The 18,337-nt window shown below is 44.3% G+C and overlaps 1 protein-coding gene across 1 annotated transcript in view; it reads left to right on the top strand.

Annotated features, from left to right (window-relative positions):
* The first annotated feature begins 13,548 nt into the window (after positions 1-13,548).
* The window catches only part of LOC142791329 (solute carrier organic anion transporter family member 4A1-like), a 41,269-nt gene continuing 36,480 nt past the window's right edge, over positions 13,549-18,337 (top strand). The window contains exon 1 of the mRNA XM_075885482.1: positions 13,549-14,756. Coding sequence (XP_075741597.1) covers positions 13,549-14,756 — 1,208 coding nt within the window. The remainder of the gene's footprint in view (positions 14,757-18,337) is intronic.

Genomic DNA, 18,337 nt, shown 5'->3' with positions numbered 1-18,337 from the left:
TCTGTCACAACTATATTTCATTCGTTCTCGGAGGAGGACAAAGAGAAGGGTCCGAGAAGGTCCATTCCACGAGGTCAAAGGGTATCTGCGGTGGTTCGATCGGCTGGAGCAGACCCGCGGATCTTACAGGCAGAGTCTTGCGGCGCTGGCACCCACGGCAGTCTTTCACATAGCGACGTAGAGTATAGTTGATAGTCTCCGCCAGTAATACTGTAGGCACACTTTGGCGAGATGTCGTGAATAGGCCAAATACACTGACGTGGGTTCGTCGTGGCACGCAAGGAAGATGTCATTACGCATGTCGGTAGGGACAACGTGTAGGAAGGCTTTGTCACTACCACGAGCGTTTTTCTTGTGAAGAATGCCTCTTCTTAGACAAAAATTCCCAAGCATTTCCCCGAGGGTGAACATGGTTAAGTGCGAATGCACGGGGTGATGCTATGAGGGGTATTTATTAATTCGCACTATTATATTTATTAATCACACTATGGTGCCTTTATGGTGTAATGGTTCCTGGGAATCGCAATTTGATCACACGGGGGAGTTTACGTTAACTTACTGGCGAATGCCAACGGATTTTAACTTTACTCCCCCTCATAGCATCACCCCGTGCATTCGCACTTAACCATGTTCACCCTCGGGGAAATGCTTGGAAGTTGTATTACTGATGATGATGATTAAAGTTTAAATAATGAATTTAAGGGTTGTTTGTCATGAAGCATTTGTACACAGATACATTATATACGAAGTATTATTTATTTACACTTCACGACGCGTCCGGACGAGCAACGTCCAGGGCTCGCACCCTCTCCCGCGCGGCACGTTCACTGGCTCGAACGGCTTCGGGAACGTCCACTTGCCGTTGACGATTGCGAGCGGCGTCTTGACGCCGGCCTTCATCGCCATTCTCCACGTGAGGCTTGCGTTGTCGTTCCGCTTCTTGGGCCGCGTTCGCGGCTCGAGGCTGACGCCTCATCTCGGCCTCGCGAGCGCGCAGTTCACCATCCGCTGCACGCTTCGCCCGCTTGTCTTCGGCCTCGCGAGCGCGAAGTTCGGCATCCTCTGCACGCTTCACCCTCTTGTCCTCGGCCTCGAGAGCGCGCAGTTCGTCATCCGCTGCACGCTTCGCCCGCTTGCACTCGGCCTCGCGAGCATGCAGTTCGGCATTCGCTTCGCTTCGCCCAATTACGTTCGGTCTCACGAGCCCTTCGCAGCGCCGCCTTGTCTTCCAACGTCGGCGAAACCACCGCGGTACCGTCCCCTCCAACGACGGGTGCAGTGCTGGCATTCGGTTGTACTGCATTCGTTGTTGATGGTAGCGTAGCCTCCGGGACATTCATCGCACGACCCGCTCTCGACGGGAGACTGAGAGAGAAGGCGGGCGCGCGAGAGAGAGGATGCGCTCGCAGCTGCAGCGAGCGAGGAGAGCGGAGGAGTGAGCGAAGGGGGAGGGGGTATAAGGCGCGTTACTGACACCGATATCAGCGTCGCGTCCTTGGTTATTCGGTAGAGCGTCGCGCTGCGGCCCGCCAAGTCCTCTTTCTTTTAAAGATAGAGAGAAGACTGCGGACGCCGCCGATGGCGGTGGATGGTTTGGGGTCGCTTATAAAGTGTATTCACACTTAAAAGGAGGACAGCTCGCGAGCGATGTGTCGAGGAACCTGGGAGTTCCGGCCTTCCAGGAAATCAATAACTTGGCGTAATTCTTGGTCTACCCGCTTCTTTTCAAAGCATTTCGAGCACTGGCGGGGCTATGGGGTAGAATACTTGACTGCCACGCAGAATGCCTGGGTTCGGTCCGAACTCAGAACGCGAATGTAAGGGACGCGAGTACTGAGTGATTATTTGCGCTCTTTCAGAGCACTCGGTCACGCGCCAGTGCGAGTTGTCACAAAATCCAGATGTAGATATACAGGCCCTAATAAAAACATACAAAAATGTATAAAGAAAAGCAACTATCATAATTAAGGTTTGTATGCAATAGATATGACAATAAAGTACGCCATGAAACAAAAGAACAGATATATATATATATATATATATATATATATATATATTATATCTCTTGTGGAAATTAGCGTAAACGGCAATTAACATCCTAGAAACACATCGAAAATTTGATCTTTAAGGTGCCCTGAGGGACCCTATAGTCCTTCAGGGTAACTAACACTTGAGTACACTCGAATATCACCGAGGTACTTGTTTCAGTGTCATCGTAAGTGTTCTTGCACCTGTAATGAAATGTTGGTTAACGCACATAATGCTGACACTTCTCGAGTGTCATGCGCTCGTAGTATGGAAGATATTATTATTGAACTGAATTGAAGTTTATTTGTCCTAAAATTCTTATAGGAGTTGGAGCAGAGGCTAAAGGCTATATAGCCTGACATGGGGCGTCTGCTTCTAAATACAGTTGGCACGCAGGCCGCTCAGTCTGTCACATATGTTTTCAGAAATAAGTATATAACACAACAATTAACACAAAGAAATAAATAAATAACGCAATAAATAAACCATAACACAACAAAATTTAGTATCGTCTCTTTGCACAGTTTCAGGGAAAACATTAGAAAATCACTTCATCACAAAAGCGTCAACTGAAAAGAAACTTCATCAGTACAAAATGTAAAATAAAGCATAAGAAAAGAAACTACAACACATAACTCAAATTGATAGATAGGATGTAACAAATCAAGTACAGAAACTTTAATAAGCATACTCATTATCATGGTTCATTAGGATGGACCTAATAATGGTGTTCGAAGGTACGGAATTGAAATTTATGAGACCGCGTAAACGATTTAACATTGTGGGTATTTGATACTGAACGTGTTGCTTGCCATAACTTGTCCTTATTGCTGGGATTTTCCGGCGTTGCTGACGCATGGTATAATGAGTGTTGTCAGGCGGGTTCTGAAGACACTGTGGCTTGTTTTGTTTAAATCACTGCAGAAGTTTGAAATGATACAGTTTTGTTACCGTTAGTAATGCGTATTTTTCAAAGAGTGGTTTGGTTTTCAAGTCCCTGATAATACTATGGTATTGATCGAATGCTCGCAAAACCCTTTTTTGAAAAACTAGTAATTTTTGATAGTTTGTGTAGTAGTACCCCATACCAAGATACCGTATGTCATTTTAGTGTAGAAAAGGGCATAATATATTTCTATTTGTAACCATTTTGGTAAGACTGGGCTGAGCTTATATAAACATCCAACGGTTTTACTGAGTTCTACCGTTAGTTTTTCTATATGTGTGTTCCATGTCAAGCTTTCAGAAAACCATACACCTAGGAACTTCCGGCTGGTGACTTGCTCTATCTCTTTGCCCTAAAAAAAAACAGTTGAACTATAGTAACGCGGCTTATTAGGTGGGGCAAAGACAATGTATTTCGTTTACTAAAATTTAGTTGCAGTTTATTCAAACTAAGATACACGGACAACTTTCGTAGGTAGTTATTAACATGGTGTTCAAGCTCTAGAATAGATGTGCCGCTAAAGAATGTGTTAGTGTCATCTGCATACATTATTAACTTAGGAGAACATGGGATATCTCACAGGTCGTTTATATAAATTTTGAACAATAGAGGACCAAGAATCGACCCTTGGGGTACTCCTCTTGTTATGTTTAAGTAAGTCGATGCACTTTTGTTGACGCAAAAATATTGATGGTGGTTTGTTACTTAGTCTTTCATTAACTCAAAAAACACACCACGTCCACCATACTTGCTAAGTTTAGCCGGTAGTACTTCATGACATAGCGAATCAAACACCTTTCTAAAGTCTATGAACAAACCTAGTGAGTACAGTCTATGTTCGATGTTTGTGATCAGTTCATGTTTAATATTAAGCAAAGCTGCTTCACAAGATTTATTTTTTTCAAAACCATATTGAGCCACTGTGATCACATTATACTTGTCAAAAATTTGTACAAGCGTACGTTTACTGCATCCTCAAATACCTTAGATAAAACAGGAAGAACGGATAATGGCCTGTAGTTTGTGAATAGCCGTTTATCACCACCCTTGAAGACTGGGCATACTCTCGCTATTTTTTGGCTGTCTGGGAAAATGCCAGTTTCGAACATTCTATTTATTATATAAACAATCACTGTAGCTATAACATCAACTACGTATTTTAGCGGAGTTGCCTTGATCTCATCAAAGCCAGCGGCTACGTTATTTTTAATCTGGTTTATTAATTGTATTACTTCCTCTGATGTCACTGGGGATAGTGACACGGAATTTATAAGCACACACTCTCCTATTGTAACACAGGGAGCTATATTGCTATCGTTTTTGTATTGTGCACTGGTGACAAAGTAATCATTCATCTTATTCGCTGCGTCACTATCAGATAAGGTACCTGCATTAGTATGAAAACATAGCGCCGGTGGTTTTTTTTTCTCCGACATTAGATTCTTAACCTCGTCCCACACCTTCCTAGAGTCATTTTTTTTATTTTCATGAATTATTTTCATATTATGTTTCCCTCGCACGCTTTAAGTCGGTGTTCAAACCTATTTCGGTATTTTTCAAACTCTGACAACGCCTCCAAGTTCCGTGGCCGAACAAATATGTGGTACATTTTATTTTTTGTTTTATTCATTTTCAATAGCTTTTCATCAATCCGCAGCTTCCTTGCACGTTTGGGTTTTGATTTTCGCAAGGTAAATGGAAATGCTTGATTATAACATAGTCTAAGTTTTTCGAAAAATGCCTCGTATGCTGCATTTGGGTTTCTTTTCTCAAACACGCCTGTTCAATTGACTGATTGAATATGTGAGCGAAACACTTCCAAGCCTGCAGCACTTAATGCTGCGAGATAAGGCTTCCACTGTGGTTTCGCGTTTGACTTGCATATTTGGCAGTAAGCAAGAAATTGGTAAATGGTCGCTTACGTCAGCCGTTAGCAGTCCAGAAAAACAGTCTCGGGAATGAATGTTTGTTACACATATGTCGAGTGAAGTTGCACTCTTTCCTGTTAATATTGTGGCTTCCGTAATAAGATTGGTGCATGCAAAGGAGTGTATGATTTCAATAAACTTTTTAGCTGCAGTGTTACTCGATAACATATTTATGTACGTCCCCCATTATTACAAAAGGCATCGAAAATTGACATAGAAAAGAAAGCATACGCTCTAAATACTGAAAAAAGTCTAGTTTGTTGCCCATTGGTGGTTGATATATTTCTACAACTATTAATTTCTGTAAACGAACCGACATACATTCAACGCTGCTGTTTATTACTGAAAACTCGGAAATAATTGCATGCCTTAATGACGTTTTAACATAAATTGCTATGCCATCACCTCTACCGCTTGACCGCACGAAACCATTGTATGAGTAACCGTGGAAATGTGGTGGTTTTTCCGCTTCTGTTAGCCAGGTTTCCGTGTACATCAGATTATCAAAGCTGTGGGTGATAGAGGCATACGAGTCACTAAGTTTTCGCTCTTTATTTCTAATACTACGCGTGTTTAGGTGTAGGGTTTTAAACGGTTTAGAATCACATGAGAAAGTTTCGTTAACAGTGGCAACATCGTAATAGCTACACGCTTCAGGACTGTAAATTACGTATGCGACACTCTACAAGTACACTCAGAAGACCGCGCACTACATTCCTTCGTTCATCGTCAGTGTCGCCAACGCATGCAATCCTCAACACAGGTGAGTTTTCATCTTTCCTTGCAGACATTTTGCCGCCTGCAGTCGACACAAATTTTCATCGTAGTTCCTTTTTACTTTGTACTGTGGCACAGAGAAGTTGCTAGCCATAGCCGGGTTAGGTGTTCATTCACATAAACTCTGGAAGGGGATTGGAATCCAAGTTGCTTTGCATCTAATTTTGATTTCTCCACTTTGCTGAGGAAAGCATCTCTCTTTGTTCTACGGATGAACCGGACTATTATGTTTAATTCATCATGCCGAGCAGTAGGCACACGATGACAAACATCAATGTCAGCTTCCGTTACTTCCTCCTGTATGACTACACCAATTTGTTTGATTATATCGACTGGTTCACCTTCAAGCGGAATGCCCTTAATCTCAACATTGTTGGAACGCTAATACTGTTCCAGCTCTTCTAGTTTGTTTGTCAGTTTCATATTTTGGGCACGAAGTTCTCTGTTTTCTTTCAATTCTTCCTGTAACTGCTTCGTGATTTCCCCAATGCCCTCAAATTTTCCTTTTAAGCCTCTGATTTCTAGCCTAAGCTCATCCTTGAAATCTTCGAAGACTTTTGTCATTTCTTTAGCCATTGGAACAGCAAACCAACAGTAAAACGTACAGCAATCCAACATCAATGACTATGCAAACAAAACAAGCAACAAATTGTTCGGAAGCAGTGCACACTTCTAAAGCATAACAGAATTTTTCAAGAATGCCGCTTACCTGTAAAAGCAAGCGCAATATTTAGGTGCTGCTCAGGCGCGCACCGCTGCCGAACTGTGTCGAATCCTCGTAGAGCTGGCCCTTTTAAGCCGTGGGCACGTGAGGCAATCCTCGCAAATGTGGGCGTTGGCTCGTCTTCCACGCGTCAACACAGCTGATGCTGGCAATACCCTGGGCTCGTGGCGTAAATCCGTCTTAACTGGGCATGGCAGCAGCAGTTCCTCTTGTGGGTCCGACAACATTGTAAAGGCAAGCGCGATATTTAGGTGCTGCTCAAGCACGCACCGCTGCCAAACTGAATATCATTGAAATGAAAACCAAGCGTACTAACTAGTATTTTTTGGTAAACTCTTCGCATTGTCACATTGTTAGGCAACATTGCACCCTCACATTAAATTGTTCTATCACTAATTAACAAATAAATTAAGGCATGTTAATAAGCTGTGAACGCAGATGTTTAAGTTAGACAATCAGTAACGAATTTGTTGTCATGCACAGGCTTTTCGAAAAACTGTGGTCTTGATCCTCCGTGATTGTTTTTGTGGCCATCTCGCGAGAAACGTTGATCACGCAGCTTTTTTTTTCTTGAAGGCATGGATCCAGCCCAATCGCCAGGGTCTGCCAAGAAGCGCCATCGGCAAAAGCGTTTGGAAGATGACAGCGCGGCGTTGTCTGGCGGGCAGGAGTCGCCGTTCTCGCACAGCGGTGAAGAGCAGTTCGCCAGTGTGTCTTCTGGTGGTCCTGCTAAGAGCAAGCACCTGTCACCGTCATCTCCAGAAGACGAAGGGCCACTCACCAAGGACTTGTCCCCCGGTGACGACACCACAGCCAGGTACTTTAGGGTCTACCAACCATTCACATTGAGCGCTGTTCCAGAATGAGCGCTATAGGCACTCGTCGCGCAAGAGATACCACAATCCTCAAAGATATCCTGCATTTGTAATTTTATCTTCAAGAAGGCGAAAACTTGAGATGCCTCATCATATGCGAAAATTGACCGCCAGCGGCTTCAGTGGCGCCGGTGGTCCGTGGCGTCAGCGTCAACACGAGTGATACAAAAGATCATGTGATAATGTCATCATATAACGTGAATATGTTCTTTGGAGTGAAAAGTGGTGACGTAGCCCTGTGGTTACATAACGTAGCATCAACTAACACCAGCGCTTGATCAAAGGTGTGTTCACCACAGAGCTGAAGCAAAGCCAAGTTAGGTGTAGAAGCACTGCAATGCCTCCGTGATGCACAGTTGGTGATGACACATTAGGTAACGGCAAGACGACGTCACCACCTTTGGCCTCAAGAAACGACAATATGACGTCATCACGTGTAGAAGCCTTTCAATTCCCCTTATGCTGAAGGCCCTGCAGAACTAGGTCAAACGTAGCAATTTTTCAGGGGGGGGGGGTGGCAGAAATGGTTCGGTACACCGCATAACAGGAACAAGATGGCTTTCACCTTGAAGTCATCCAGACCTCAAACAGGGTTTGCCAAGCTTTGGTACCTTGCGCCAACTGGGCTACTTTTTTAGGTTTGTGGCTGTAAAAAAGAATACAAACATGGTTGATTCCTCCGTCAGAGGAATTCGTATAAAATTAGAGTAAAACTTGTCCTTACGGAAATAGGTGAATATTTGCTGTACATTAATATAAGAGAGCTTGTATAATACTCAATTATTGCTCAAACGTGCATGCAACCACGCTGAAGTTTGTTTGCAAATCTCCAACGTCCAACGATGAATGATTAAACGGAGCCTTGTAGCAGCTGTAGTTGTGAATAGTAAGAGTGTTTTTGAATAAATAAGTGTTGTGAGAGCTAGAGGAGCGTCACTGCCTGGACGACTTCGGTTAATGTCGTCATCCCGCGGCGTGTTAATAGTTATACACGACGGCAGAACTAGAGGTGAACGTAGCACGCCTCTTGTCTCCTTAGTAGCCCAACCGCGATTGACCAAGGATTTACTCAGTGTGCGTGTAAGGTGCTGTTACAGCAACGAGACGATAGAGCGCGTTGCAGAGCTAGCTTTAATATGATTGGATGCTATGAGCGATGCCAAGGCTTGGGCTAAGGTTGCCACCTTATGGTTTCTTGGGGCATTGATATAATGTTATTTTCTTTCGAAAATAGGCCGAGCTGGAGGGACGAATAGTAATGATGCAATGCAGGAGCTAATCGTGGCGACCACGGTCATTATTAATTACTTCCCCATCGACCCAGATTGCTGTCAGAGTAAAGCCTGAGATTGAAACAGTTGTACAACCATCCCAGACTGCGACCTTGGTGCAGTGAATAGCGTGCACTACTGCTGCTGTTGCAGAGCGAGAGGTCATTGGTTCAACACCTGGCTATAACATTTCTTCGTGATTTCATCGAGTACATTTGCTGTCGTCATTTCTGTGATGAAAAGAACGTGAAAATTCGGTGTATAAGAAAAGCCCCCTGCCTATTTGGGTTTTTCGATAACTTTAGTTTTTTTGTTTGAATCAAATTATCAATATCTTGTGACGTTACAACCACCAGCATTCCGGTATGCGGTGTCAAAACTCGTTGAGTAAAGTATGTTTTCCGCTCTCTGAGCTGGACACCCAACAGACACATGCACACGCACAACCACGAAACAGTTTTGGATGAGTAGTTAGGATTAAGAAAAAAACTGATTTTGTCATTTTTTAAGATTAGGTATGAACTGCGACTCAATAATATTAATTATTCGATCTTCATCATCACGCGAAAAACGATTGCAGAAGTGACTCCCATTTAGTCTTCAATCGCAGCAGCTGCTATCTTTAGCAGCACGCTCATAAAGTACTTAGTTTTATCGTAGCTAACCTTTCTAGCCTTTCCACGAAAAGCCTCGTAGAGCGCCTGATGAAAACATTACTTGCGCGACAATGCAGAGGACTTCTTCATGGTTCATGGAATGATTGCTGAAGTCAACATGATGACTTTGTGCATTTGTATTCAAAATGAGTATTTAGAAGGTTATCTATCTATCTATCTATCTATCTATCTATCTATCTATCTATCTATCTATCTATCTATCTATCTATCTATCTATCTATCTATCTATCTATCTATCTATCTATCTATCTATCTATCTATCTATCTATCTATCTGTCTATCTGTCTGTCTGTCTGTCTGTCTGTCTGTCTGTCTGTCTGTCTGTCTGTCTGTCTGTCTATCTATCTATCTATCTATCTATCTATCTATCTATCTATCTATCTATCTATCTATCTATCTATCTATCTATCTATCTATCTATCTATCTATCTATCTATCTATCTATCTATCTATCTATCTATCTATGCGCCTACGACTTTTAGCTTTCCTGGCTGTCTCGATAATGGTATCAATGCGAAAAAATAGTATGGCATAACATGACTGTATAGTGATTATAATTGACTAGGTATAACACGAAAATTATGACAGGTATGTCATGAATGTCATGATTTACATTTCATGGTCCTGCTGCCATTGCGGTGGTTTTGTTCACATAGCATGTTGCAAAACTAGTATGGTATGGCATGACCTTCATAGGGTATTTTCCGCCCAATTTTTTCATAGGATGACGTTGAGTATATCTGTGGAACTCGTATATCTATGTAACAAACATTACATATGCACAGCATAGAACCTTCAGGGTACGGAAGCGTCACAAAGACGCCGGCGGTCGGTGTACTCTTATTGGTGTACTTTATTTATTTATTTATTTACAACGTACTGCAGGCTCACAGGGCCCAGGAAGAAGGAATGAATTTTCAAAACAAAATACAAAAATTTTTAGAAGGTAAAAAACCAGAACAAACAAACACTTACAACTCAATTTCAATTTCTATATCAGTAATTGTGTCCATCGACTCAACTGATTTTAGAAATGATGATGGCAGTGCGTTCCATTCGTTAATAGTGCGAGGGAAAAAAGAAAATTTGAAGGTACTAGTTCTTGTCTGATATGAAGTTAGGGTTTCATAGTGATGATGTCTGGTTTATCTTGACGTTGACGGTGTAGATAAGGATCGGGATAAAAATACAACTTGTTATTTTTCAAGAGAAACGAAATTTAAGCCTGAGTAATTTTCTTCGTGATTTCAAAGTCTATTCAATTAATACGTATATTTGCTGTTGGTGAGTCGGTTTTACGGTATTTAGAAAAAAAAATAGTTTTTACAGCTTTGCGCTGAACTATCTCAAGTGCTGCTATATTGTGGTTGGTTTGCGTATCCCAGACAGTGCAGGCGTATTCCAATTTTGGCCTAATTAGCGCTTTATATGTGTGAAGTTCGGTTTCTGTGGGCGCCTGCTTTAGTTTGTGTCGTAGAACACAACGCTTGCGAAAAGAAGTAGCACAGATGTTAGCGGTATGGGAATTCCAACTGAGGTTGTTAGGTATGGTCCAACCCAAGTACTTATATTCATTTACCTCAACTAGGAGATCAGCTGGAAGACTGTAAGCATAAAAATGTTTATTTTTTCGTAATATGCATGTAAACTGTTTTTTGTTAAATTTAACTTCACATCCCAATTTTGACACCAAGAATGAACGTTCTGAAGGTTAGTGTTCAGAAGTTTCTGATCCTCCCGACAAACAACCTCATTGTACAATATTCAATCATATGCAAACAATCGTATTTGAACCAGCTCTGTTACTACATTAATGATGTTGTTTATAAAAATTAAGAAGAGGAGTGGTCCCAGTACGCTACCCTGTGGTATACCTGAGGTAATTGACAGGCAACGCGAGTAGCGATCATTAATATAAACCAAGTGGGTGCTTTTGTCTAATCGCACAGGGGTCCCGTTAATTATGAAAGAGGGAAACCAATATATTTTAGTTTGTGTTGTAGCTTTTTGTGTGAAACAAAGTCAAATGTTTTCTGAAAATCTAAAACAATTACATCAGTTAGTCCAGGTTTTTCCAGAACGCTTGCAAAATTGTGAATTACAGTTGTTATTAAATCCCACCATTTTATACAATTATTGGCAAAGAAAGGAACGTCTCGGCACTAGCGTGATTGCTGACGTTATGTAGGATGAGAATTTGCCCTCGCACCAGTACTTTCGTCCTACCTGAGAAGCACATAATTTTGAACCACTGCTCAACCTACACGAAAAGAATTCAGTCCACTAGGTATCACTTGATTCAAATTAGAAAAAAAATGCGGCTTACGGTGCTACTTGCTGACTGTTTCGCATCAAGTCAATTTTTACGGTGCCTGAAATTTGTATATTTTACAACCTGCACAATTTAACCTGCTGACATCATTACGTTTGTTTCAAAATGCCGTAGCAGTGAAGCATAAATAGTTGTATTTCGACAACTCTGTCATAAACAATATGTCCTGTTGCATAAAAAATATTGAAACAATAAACTTTTCGCTGAAGGCTTGGAAATAAATTATTGTACTTGATTTGTCATCGTGCTTTGTCACCTCGTCCTCTTTCTAAAACGAATGAAATAATCTTTCTTGAACAAATGTTCTGTTTTGAGAAATTCATATGTATGTGCTCGCGGCTTCGTGCTGCACATATGTTGCTAATAATGAACCCTTTCGGATTAGCATACTTATTGACATTTACCTGTCCAACAATGAATAACGTGTTAAAGCAAGATATAGATAACATAGTTGACCCACAATACATTGCGAGCATTCACTGGCCAACATTTACAGAAACATTAACCTTCATTTGAGCTTCCTAACATGCGGAAGCTGTTGCGCTGCCTCGCCGTTGTCAACCGTCAATTTACACATTTCGCTCCGAGGCCGCTTAACGACGCTCGCTTATTATTCTCCCCCACTGCAGTAGTGTCATCATTGAGGGCGTTGTCAAAGTGAATGGTATCTGCGCTGTTTGGTCCGTTGGTTTTGGTTTCGCCAGCTGAATTAAGCAGATTTCAACACTCCGCGGTGATTACCAGTGGCCGCTTTTCCAAAATTTTAATGTGGCCATGGACTCTTCGTAGTACGGTCTTGAATTCATTATCTGAGTCGATCGCCTATCACCACTGGTTAGAAACTCCATTTTCTTAACTTCTATAATCACTGCCGTAATTATTGTTTGCAACCACTTGAAGATGACTTCTGCCGCAGGAAAGGCAACGCCGCGAGTATTTTTAAAGAGTATTGGACACGTTTATTGAAACACCCTTTATATTGAGTACGATATGTGGTGAATGAGTTTGCAGAAGAGGCAAGTTAAAGAACTTGGTCGATAATTTTCGGTATGCTGCTTGTCTCCATTTTTGTATATGAGAATAATTTTTGCCCCAAGCCAGTCGTCTGAGACCTGTTTTTGTTGCAATGATGCAATAAAAATTATTTCCAAGTACCTAGAAACCCATTCAGCGAATTTAGAATTCCGTCTGGACCGACACATTTTTGTTTTTTATGTTTAAAAGTAGTGACAGTATCTTCATAGCTGATTCATGTTTCTTTAAATGATGTTTAGCAGGAATAGTACAGCTAGAACATTTGAATAAACTGTCTGGAAGAACTCATCATGGTAGGAGGCAATTTTCGAACAGTCGGTTGTGGTTTTGTCGTGAACAACAATGCTGTATTGACTGGAAGCGACTTGTGACAAGTAAGGCTAAAACTATTGCGGGTAAGACCCCATTAAGTCCACAAATATTTCCTCTTACTATTTCTCTTTTGCTTGTCCAAGCTTCATTCGCAGTGATGCGGACAGGGCAGTTACTTGTCACGACTTTTCGGTTTCCTTTTACATATATTTTTTGGTTAAATGAATAATCTCACGCCTTACCCAAGGATTACGCTGATTTCTTTTTTTGTAGTGGTACAAATGAGTTTACAGCTCGAGTGCAAGATAATGGCTCTCGATCTTGCCCGCAACACATAGGCGTCATCGTCAGAACTCAGAGTTCCTTGACAAATTGATAAAAAAATCTCTAATACTCGTATCGTCAGCTTTTGCAAAATCGGGGACGTGCACAGTGGATTCCTTAGCATTTGCAGCAGCAACATTGATTTTATTTTACTGCAATATTTGATATTTTCAGTGAAATATTCATTTATTCTTAGTGGTCTTACGACTCCAGATATATATCTATTTAGGTACAGTAGTCTCTTGACTGAGCTTTCTGTGAAGCTCTTTACGTGTGGTAATAGATAACGTGGAGGGTCAGTATGCTTCTGAGGGTTGATATGACTGCGCTTGTACTTGAAACGGTGAATGCCAAGCGATATGGGATTACTTTATCTCTCACGAACAGAACTGGTGGTGCAGCGGAGGTTAAGGGTGCGGCTGCCCTTGCCAGGCCTGACCGTCTCATCAGTCCAACGTCAGCATCGGCCGCTCAAAAACAAAGTGTCGAACGCAAGGGCCCCAGGGCTGCAGACGTAAAAAGAAGCGACAGCGAGAAGCGGTCGAAAAAGAAACGGAGCAAGAAAAAGCGCAGCAAAGGCGCACAACTCCAGGTACCGTCCGCTGCTGAGACGATGCTCTCACCGTTGAGCCTAACAAGCCAGGAAGAGCAGGAAGCCCTTTCCATACAACTCAGCGGTGAGGTTGCGACACCGATAGATTCGCTCTCACTGAAGGAGAAGTTGAAGTCCTCCAATGAGCCTGCTTCGTCATCGGGACCCCTTTCACCGATGGTGGAGGAGGTGAAGTCGAAGTCCTTCAATGAGTCGGCTGCGGCCTCGGGGCCACTTTCACCGACAGTGGAGGAAGAGAAGTTGAAGTCCTGCGATGAGGTGGCTTCGCCTTCGGGACCTCTTTCGCCGATGGTTAAGGACGAGCAGTCGAAGTCCTCCGATGAGGCGACTTCGCCCTTGGGACCTCTTTCACCGACTGTGGACAGAAAGGCGGGTGAGGAAACTCCAATCCACACGGGCGAATCGCAGATTCCACGAGAGCCAATTCCTTTTAGTTCCATGAGCCCGTCGCCACAGAAGAGTGACATAGTGACAGTGGATCGGCGTAGGCACGAAGTTCTTTGCGGAGTGATGGGCTTCTACCCGGGCTTCCTGCAGAGTTACAGGACGCCCCGCTGCGCACTCACCGTTCTTTGCCTGGTATCGTTCACGCGCAGCTTTTCCATGACCGGCGTCATGATGGTGGTGTCGCCGACGCTCGAGCGTCGGTTTCAGCTCAAGGCCTACGAAAGTGGCATGATCCTCAGCAGCAACGACGTGGCCAGCTGCCTGACCATGCTGCCTGTGGCTTTTCTGGCCACTAAGCGCAACAAGCCGCGCTTCATTGGCTACGGCGTCGCCATGTTGGGACTGGGCAACTTGATCGTGGCCATGGCCCACTTTTTGGCGCCGGGTTATCGCCTGTCGGCGTCAGGGACCGACCTTTGCCCAATGACAGGCTTCAGCTCTTCGTGCAACAAGACCGGAAGCATCAGGTACGCTGTTCAGTCAAACCGAAAGGGGCTACAGACGTTTCTTTTTGGGCTTTGCTAATCAGTGTGAACGAGGCCCCAAAATCGCAGAAAGACGAGCACTTGTGGTTCATGCTTTTCAACTGCTATTTCCCAATGAGTAATTTGGTTGCATGGAATCCAAGTATTACGCGGGGCTACAATTTCCGCTGATGTAAAGTAACGTTGTATTAACTTCTGAATATCTTCAATGCAATGAAGTTAGCAGGCCTCTATTGGAACTTGAACTTGGCAACATTTAACGCTAGAACCTTATCTGGTGAGGCAAGTCTAGCTGTACTGTTCGAGGAGGTAGAGTGTAATAGGGATCAAGCAGGTTAAGAGAAGAGATAAGGCCTATACAGTGCTAAAAAATCACCATGTCTTTTGCTATCGCGGCTTGTCTGAGAGAAGAGAACTTTGAGTGGGCTTCCTTATTCACATAAACATAGCTGGCAACATATAGTATTAATGAAAGGGTGGCAGGCATTGTATTTAACCTATTAAGAAATAAAAGATGAAGGTGGTACAGGCTTACGCGCTTACATCCAGCCATAATGACGCATCAGTTCAAAGTTTCTATGAAGACGTAGAATCGGCAACGTTTAAGGTAAAAGCACAGTATACTATACGAATAAGAGACTTCAGTACAACGGTATGGCATCGGAACTGAAAATTCCAGAGAAGAGCTACGAATGAACTCGCAGAACGCAATAATTGACGGGTTTTGAATAGCTTCTACCGAAAACGAGCGAAGCATGATTGGACATGGAGGAGCCCTAATGGCGAAAATAAGAACGAAATAGACTTTATACTGAGTGCACACCTAGGCATCGTGCAGGATGTGGAATTGCCTGGCATGGTACGATGCAGTCACCATGGAATGGTATGGTCTAAACTTCGCCTAGACTTGAAGAAGGAACGACGAAAACTGATACGCAAGAAGCCAATCAAAGAGCTAGCACTGAGAGGGAAAGTACGGGAATTCAAAGTGTCGCGTCAGAAGAGGTACTCGGCTCTTATCGAGGATAGTTAAAATATCAGAGGAGTTTTACAGAAACCTGTGCAGTGGCCAGGACAACCACCACCTTAATCTAAGAACTAGCAGTAAGCCAGGTGACACCCCACCAGTAATAATAGAATAAGTCAGAAAAGCCTTGGAGATCATGCAAAGAGGCAAAGCTTCTGGTGAGGATCAGGTAACATCAGATCTACTGAAAGATGAGGGAAAATTGTGTTAGAAAAACTAGCCACTCTTTTTTAGAGTGTCACGCAGTTTATTCACGTACAGACCTACTGGAAGGCCGAGGAACGCCAGAAGAGCGAGGAACGCCAACAGGCCGAAAATACAAAACAAACGCAAGCTCGGGTCGCGCGTGCACCAACGCTGTGGCTTGCCGTTTCATGCTGCTTCTTCGTCGTTTCGCATAGTTCCCTACATTGGCCCCCGGTGAATAGCGTAGCCAACCTGGCGACTTAAGGCGTAGCCACTATAGCGGGGTCGTAATACGGCTTCAGGCGACTCACATGCACAATTTCTCGGCCACGACGGCGTAAGTCATGAGACTGTGTCAATGGCTCAATCTCATAATTGACGGGTGACGTACGGGCGAGAATGCGGTAGGGCCCGTGGTATCGTGCCAGTAATTTCGACGAAAGGCCAGGAGTGCTCGGTGGAACCCAGAGCCAAACGAGAGCACCAGTCGTGAAAGTAGAGAGATGTCGGCCGGTGTCAAGCCGTAGCTTCTGGTGGCCTTGGTCCTCGGTTGTCAGAGAACGGGCCAATCGTCTGCAATCTTCTGCGTACCTGGCAACATCAGAAATTGCAGTGTACTCAGAGGAGTCGGGCGTGTATGGGAGGATAGTGTCTAGCGTGCCCGATGGTTCGCGTCCGTACAACAGAAAGAAAGGGGAGAATCCTGTTGTCGCGTGCGTAGCGGTGTTATACGCATACGTGACGAATGGAAGGACAGTGTCCCAATTAGTCTGGTCTGAAGCTGTGTACATCGTCAACATATCACCGAGAGTGCGATTAAATCGTTCTGTGAGGCCATTCGTCTGCGGGTGATATGCTGTCGTCAGGCGATGAACCATGTTGCACTGAGCGAGCAACGCTTGAATGGCGTCAGACAAGAAAACACGCCCCCGGTCACTCAAAAGTTCGCGGGGAGCACCATGGCGAAGAACAAAGTTGCGCAAGATGAAAAACGCAACTTCCCTCGCGGTTGCTGCGGGTAGTGCTGCTGTCTCCGCGTAACGCGTGAGGTGGTCCACGCCGACAATTATCCACCTATTTCCAGAAGACGACGTGGGAAGTGGTCCGTATAAGTCGATACCAACGCGGTCAAACGGACGCGCTGGACAAGGCAGAGGCTGAAGTGTACCGGCAGGGCGTTGAGGTGGGACTTTACGTCGCTGGCATGCAGTACAAGCACGTACGTACTTGCGGACAAATGTGTACGTGCCGCGCCAGTAGTACCGCTGACGTAGACGGTTGTACGTTTTGAGAGCGCCAGCGTGAGCGCTTTGCGGGTCGTTGTGGAAAGCAGTACAGATTTCCGAGCGCATGTGGTTGGGTATCACTAACAGCCACTTCCTACCTTCAGACGTGTAATTCCGCCGATAGAGTAGGTCGTCTCGAATAGCGAAATGTGTGGCTTGACGGCGGATAGTTCTTGACACTAAATTAGCTAACGGATCAGTCAAAAAGGCGAGGAGTTGGGAAATCCACACATCTTTGCGTTGTTCCTATGCCATGTCTGTGAAGTCGATTGGTGTTATGACAGCTGAAGAAGGTGACGAGGAGGCTGGGTCAGCCGGTAGCGGCGAGCGGGATAGCGCATCAGCGTCGGAGTGCTTGCGGCCGGATCGGTATACAACACGAATGTCGTATTCCTGTAGGCGAAGCGCCCAACGACCAAGGCGCCCCGACGGGTCTTTGAGCGATGATAGCCAGCATAGAGCGTGGTGGTCCGTAACGACTTCGAAAGGGCGGCCATAAAGGTATGGGCGGAACTTCGTCAAAGCCCAGACAATTGCGAGGCACTCTTTCTCCGTGACGGAATAATTACACTCGGCTTTCTTGAGGGTTCGACTCGCGTAAGCGACCACGTATTCTTGGTGCCCTGGTTTTCGTTGAGCCAATACAGCACCAAGACCGACACCACTGGCGTCGGTGTGGACCTCCGTAGGCGCATCAGGGTCAAAATGTCGTAGAATTGGAGGTGATAATAATAACCGCCGAAGCGCGGTGAAGGATTCGTCGCACTCTTTTGACCAAGCAGAAATGCCTTTGGAAGTTGTCAACAGGTTGGTAAGAGGCGCGATGATGGAAGAGAAGTTGCGCACAAATCGACGAAAGTATGAGCACAGGCCGATAAAACTTCGAAGCGTCTTGATGGAATTGGGCTTCGGATAGTCGGCCACGGCGCGGAGTTTCGCCGGATCCGGGAGAACACCCTCTTTGCAGACGACGTGACCCAGTATGGTGAGCTGACGTGCGGCAAAATGGCACTTCTTGATGTTAAGTTGAAGGCCAGCAGAGGTGAGACACGTGAGAATAGCAC

This window comes from Rhipicephalus microplus, chromosome 2 (assembly GCF_043290135.1).
Source record: "Rhipicephalus microplus isolate Deutch F79 chromosome 2, USDA_Rmic, whole genome shotgun sequence".
Taxonomy (NCBI): Eukaryota; Metazoa; Arthropoda; class Arachnida; order Ixodida; family Ixodidae; genus Rhipicephalus; species Rhipicephalus microplus.
Note: the sequence above shows the minus strand (reverse complement) of the source record. Positions and strands in the feature narration are given on the sequence as shown.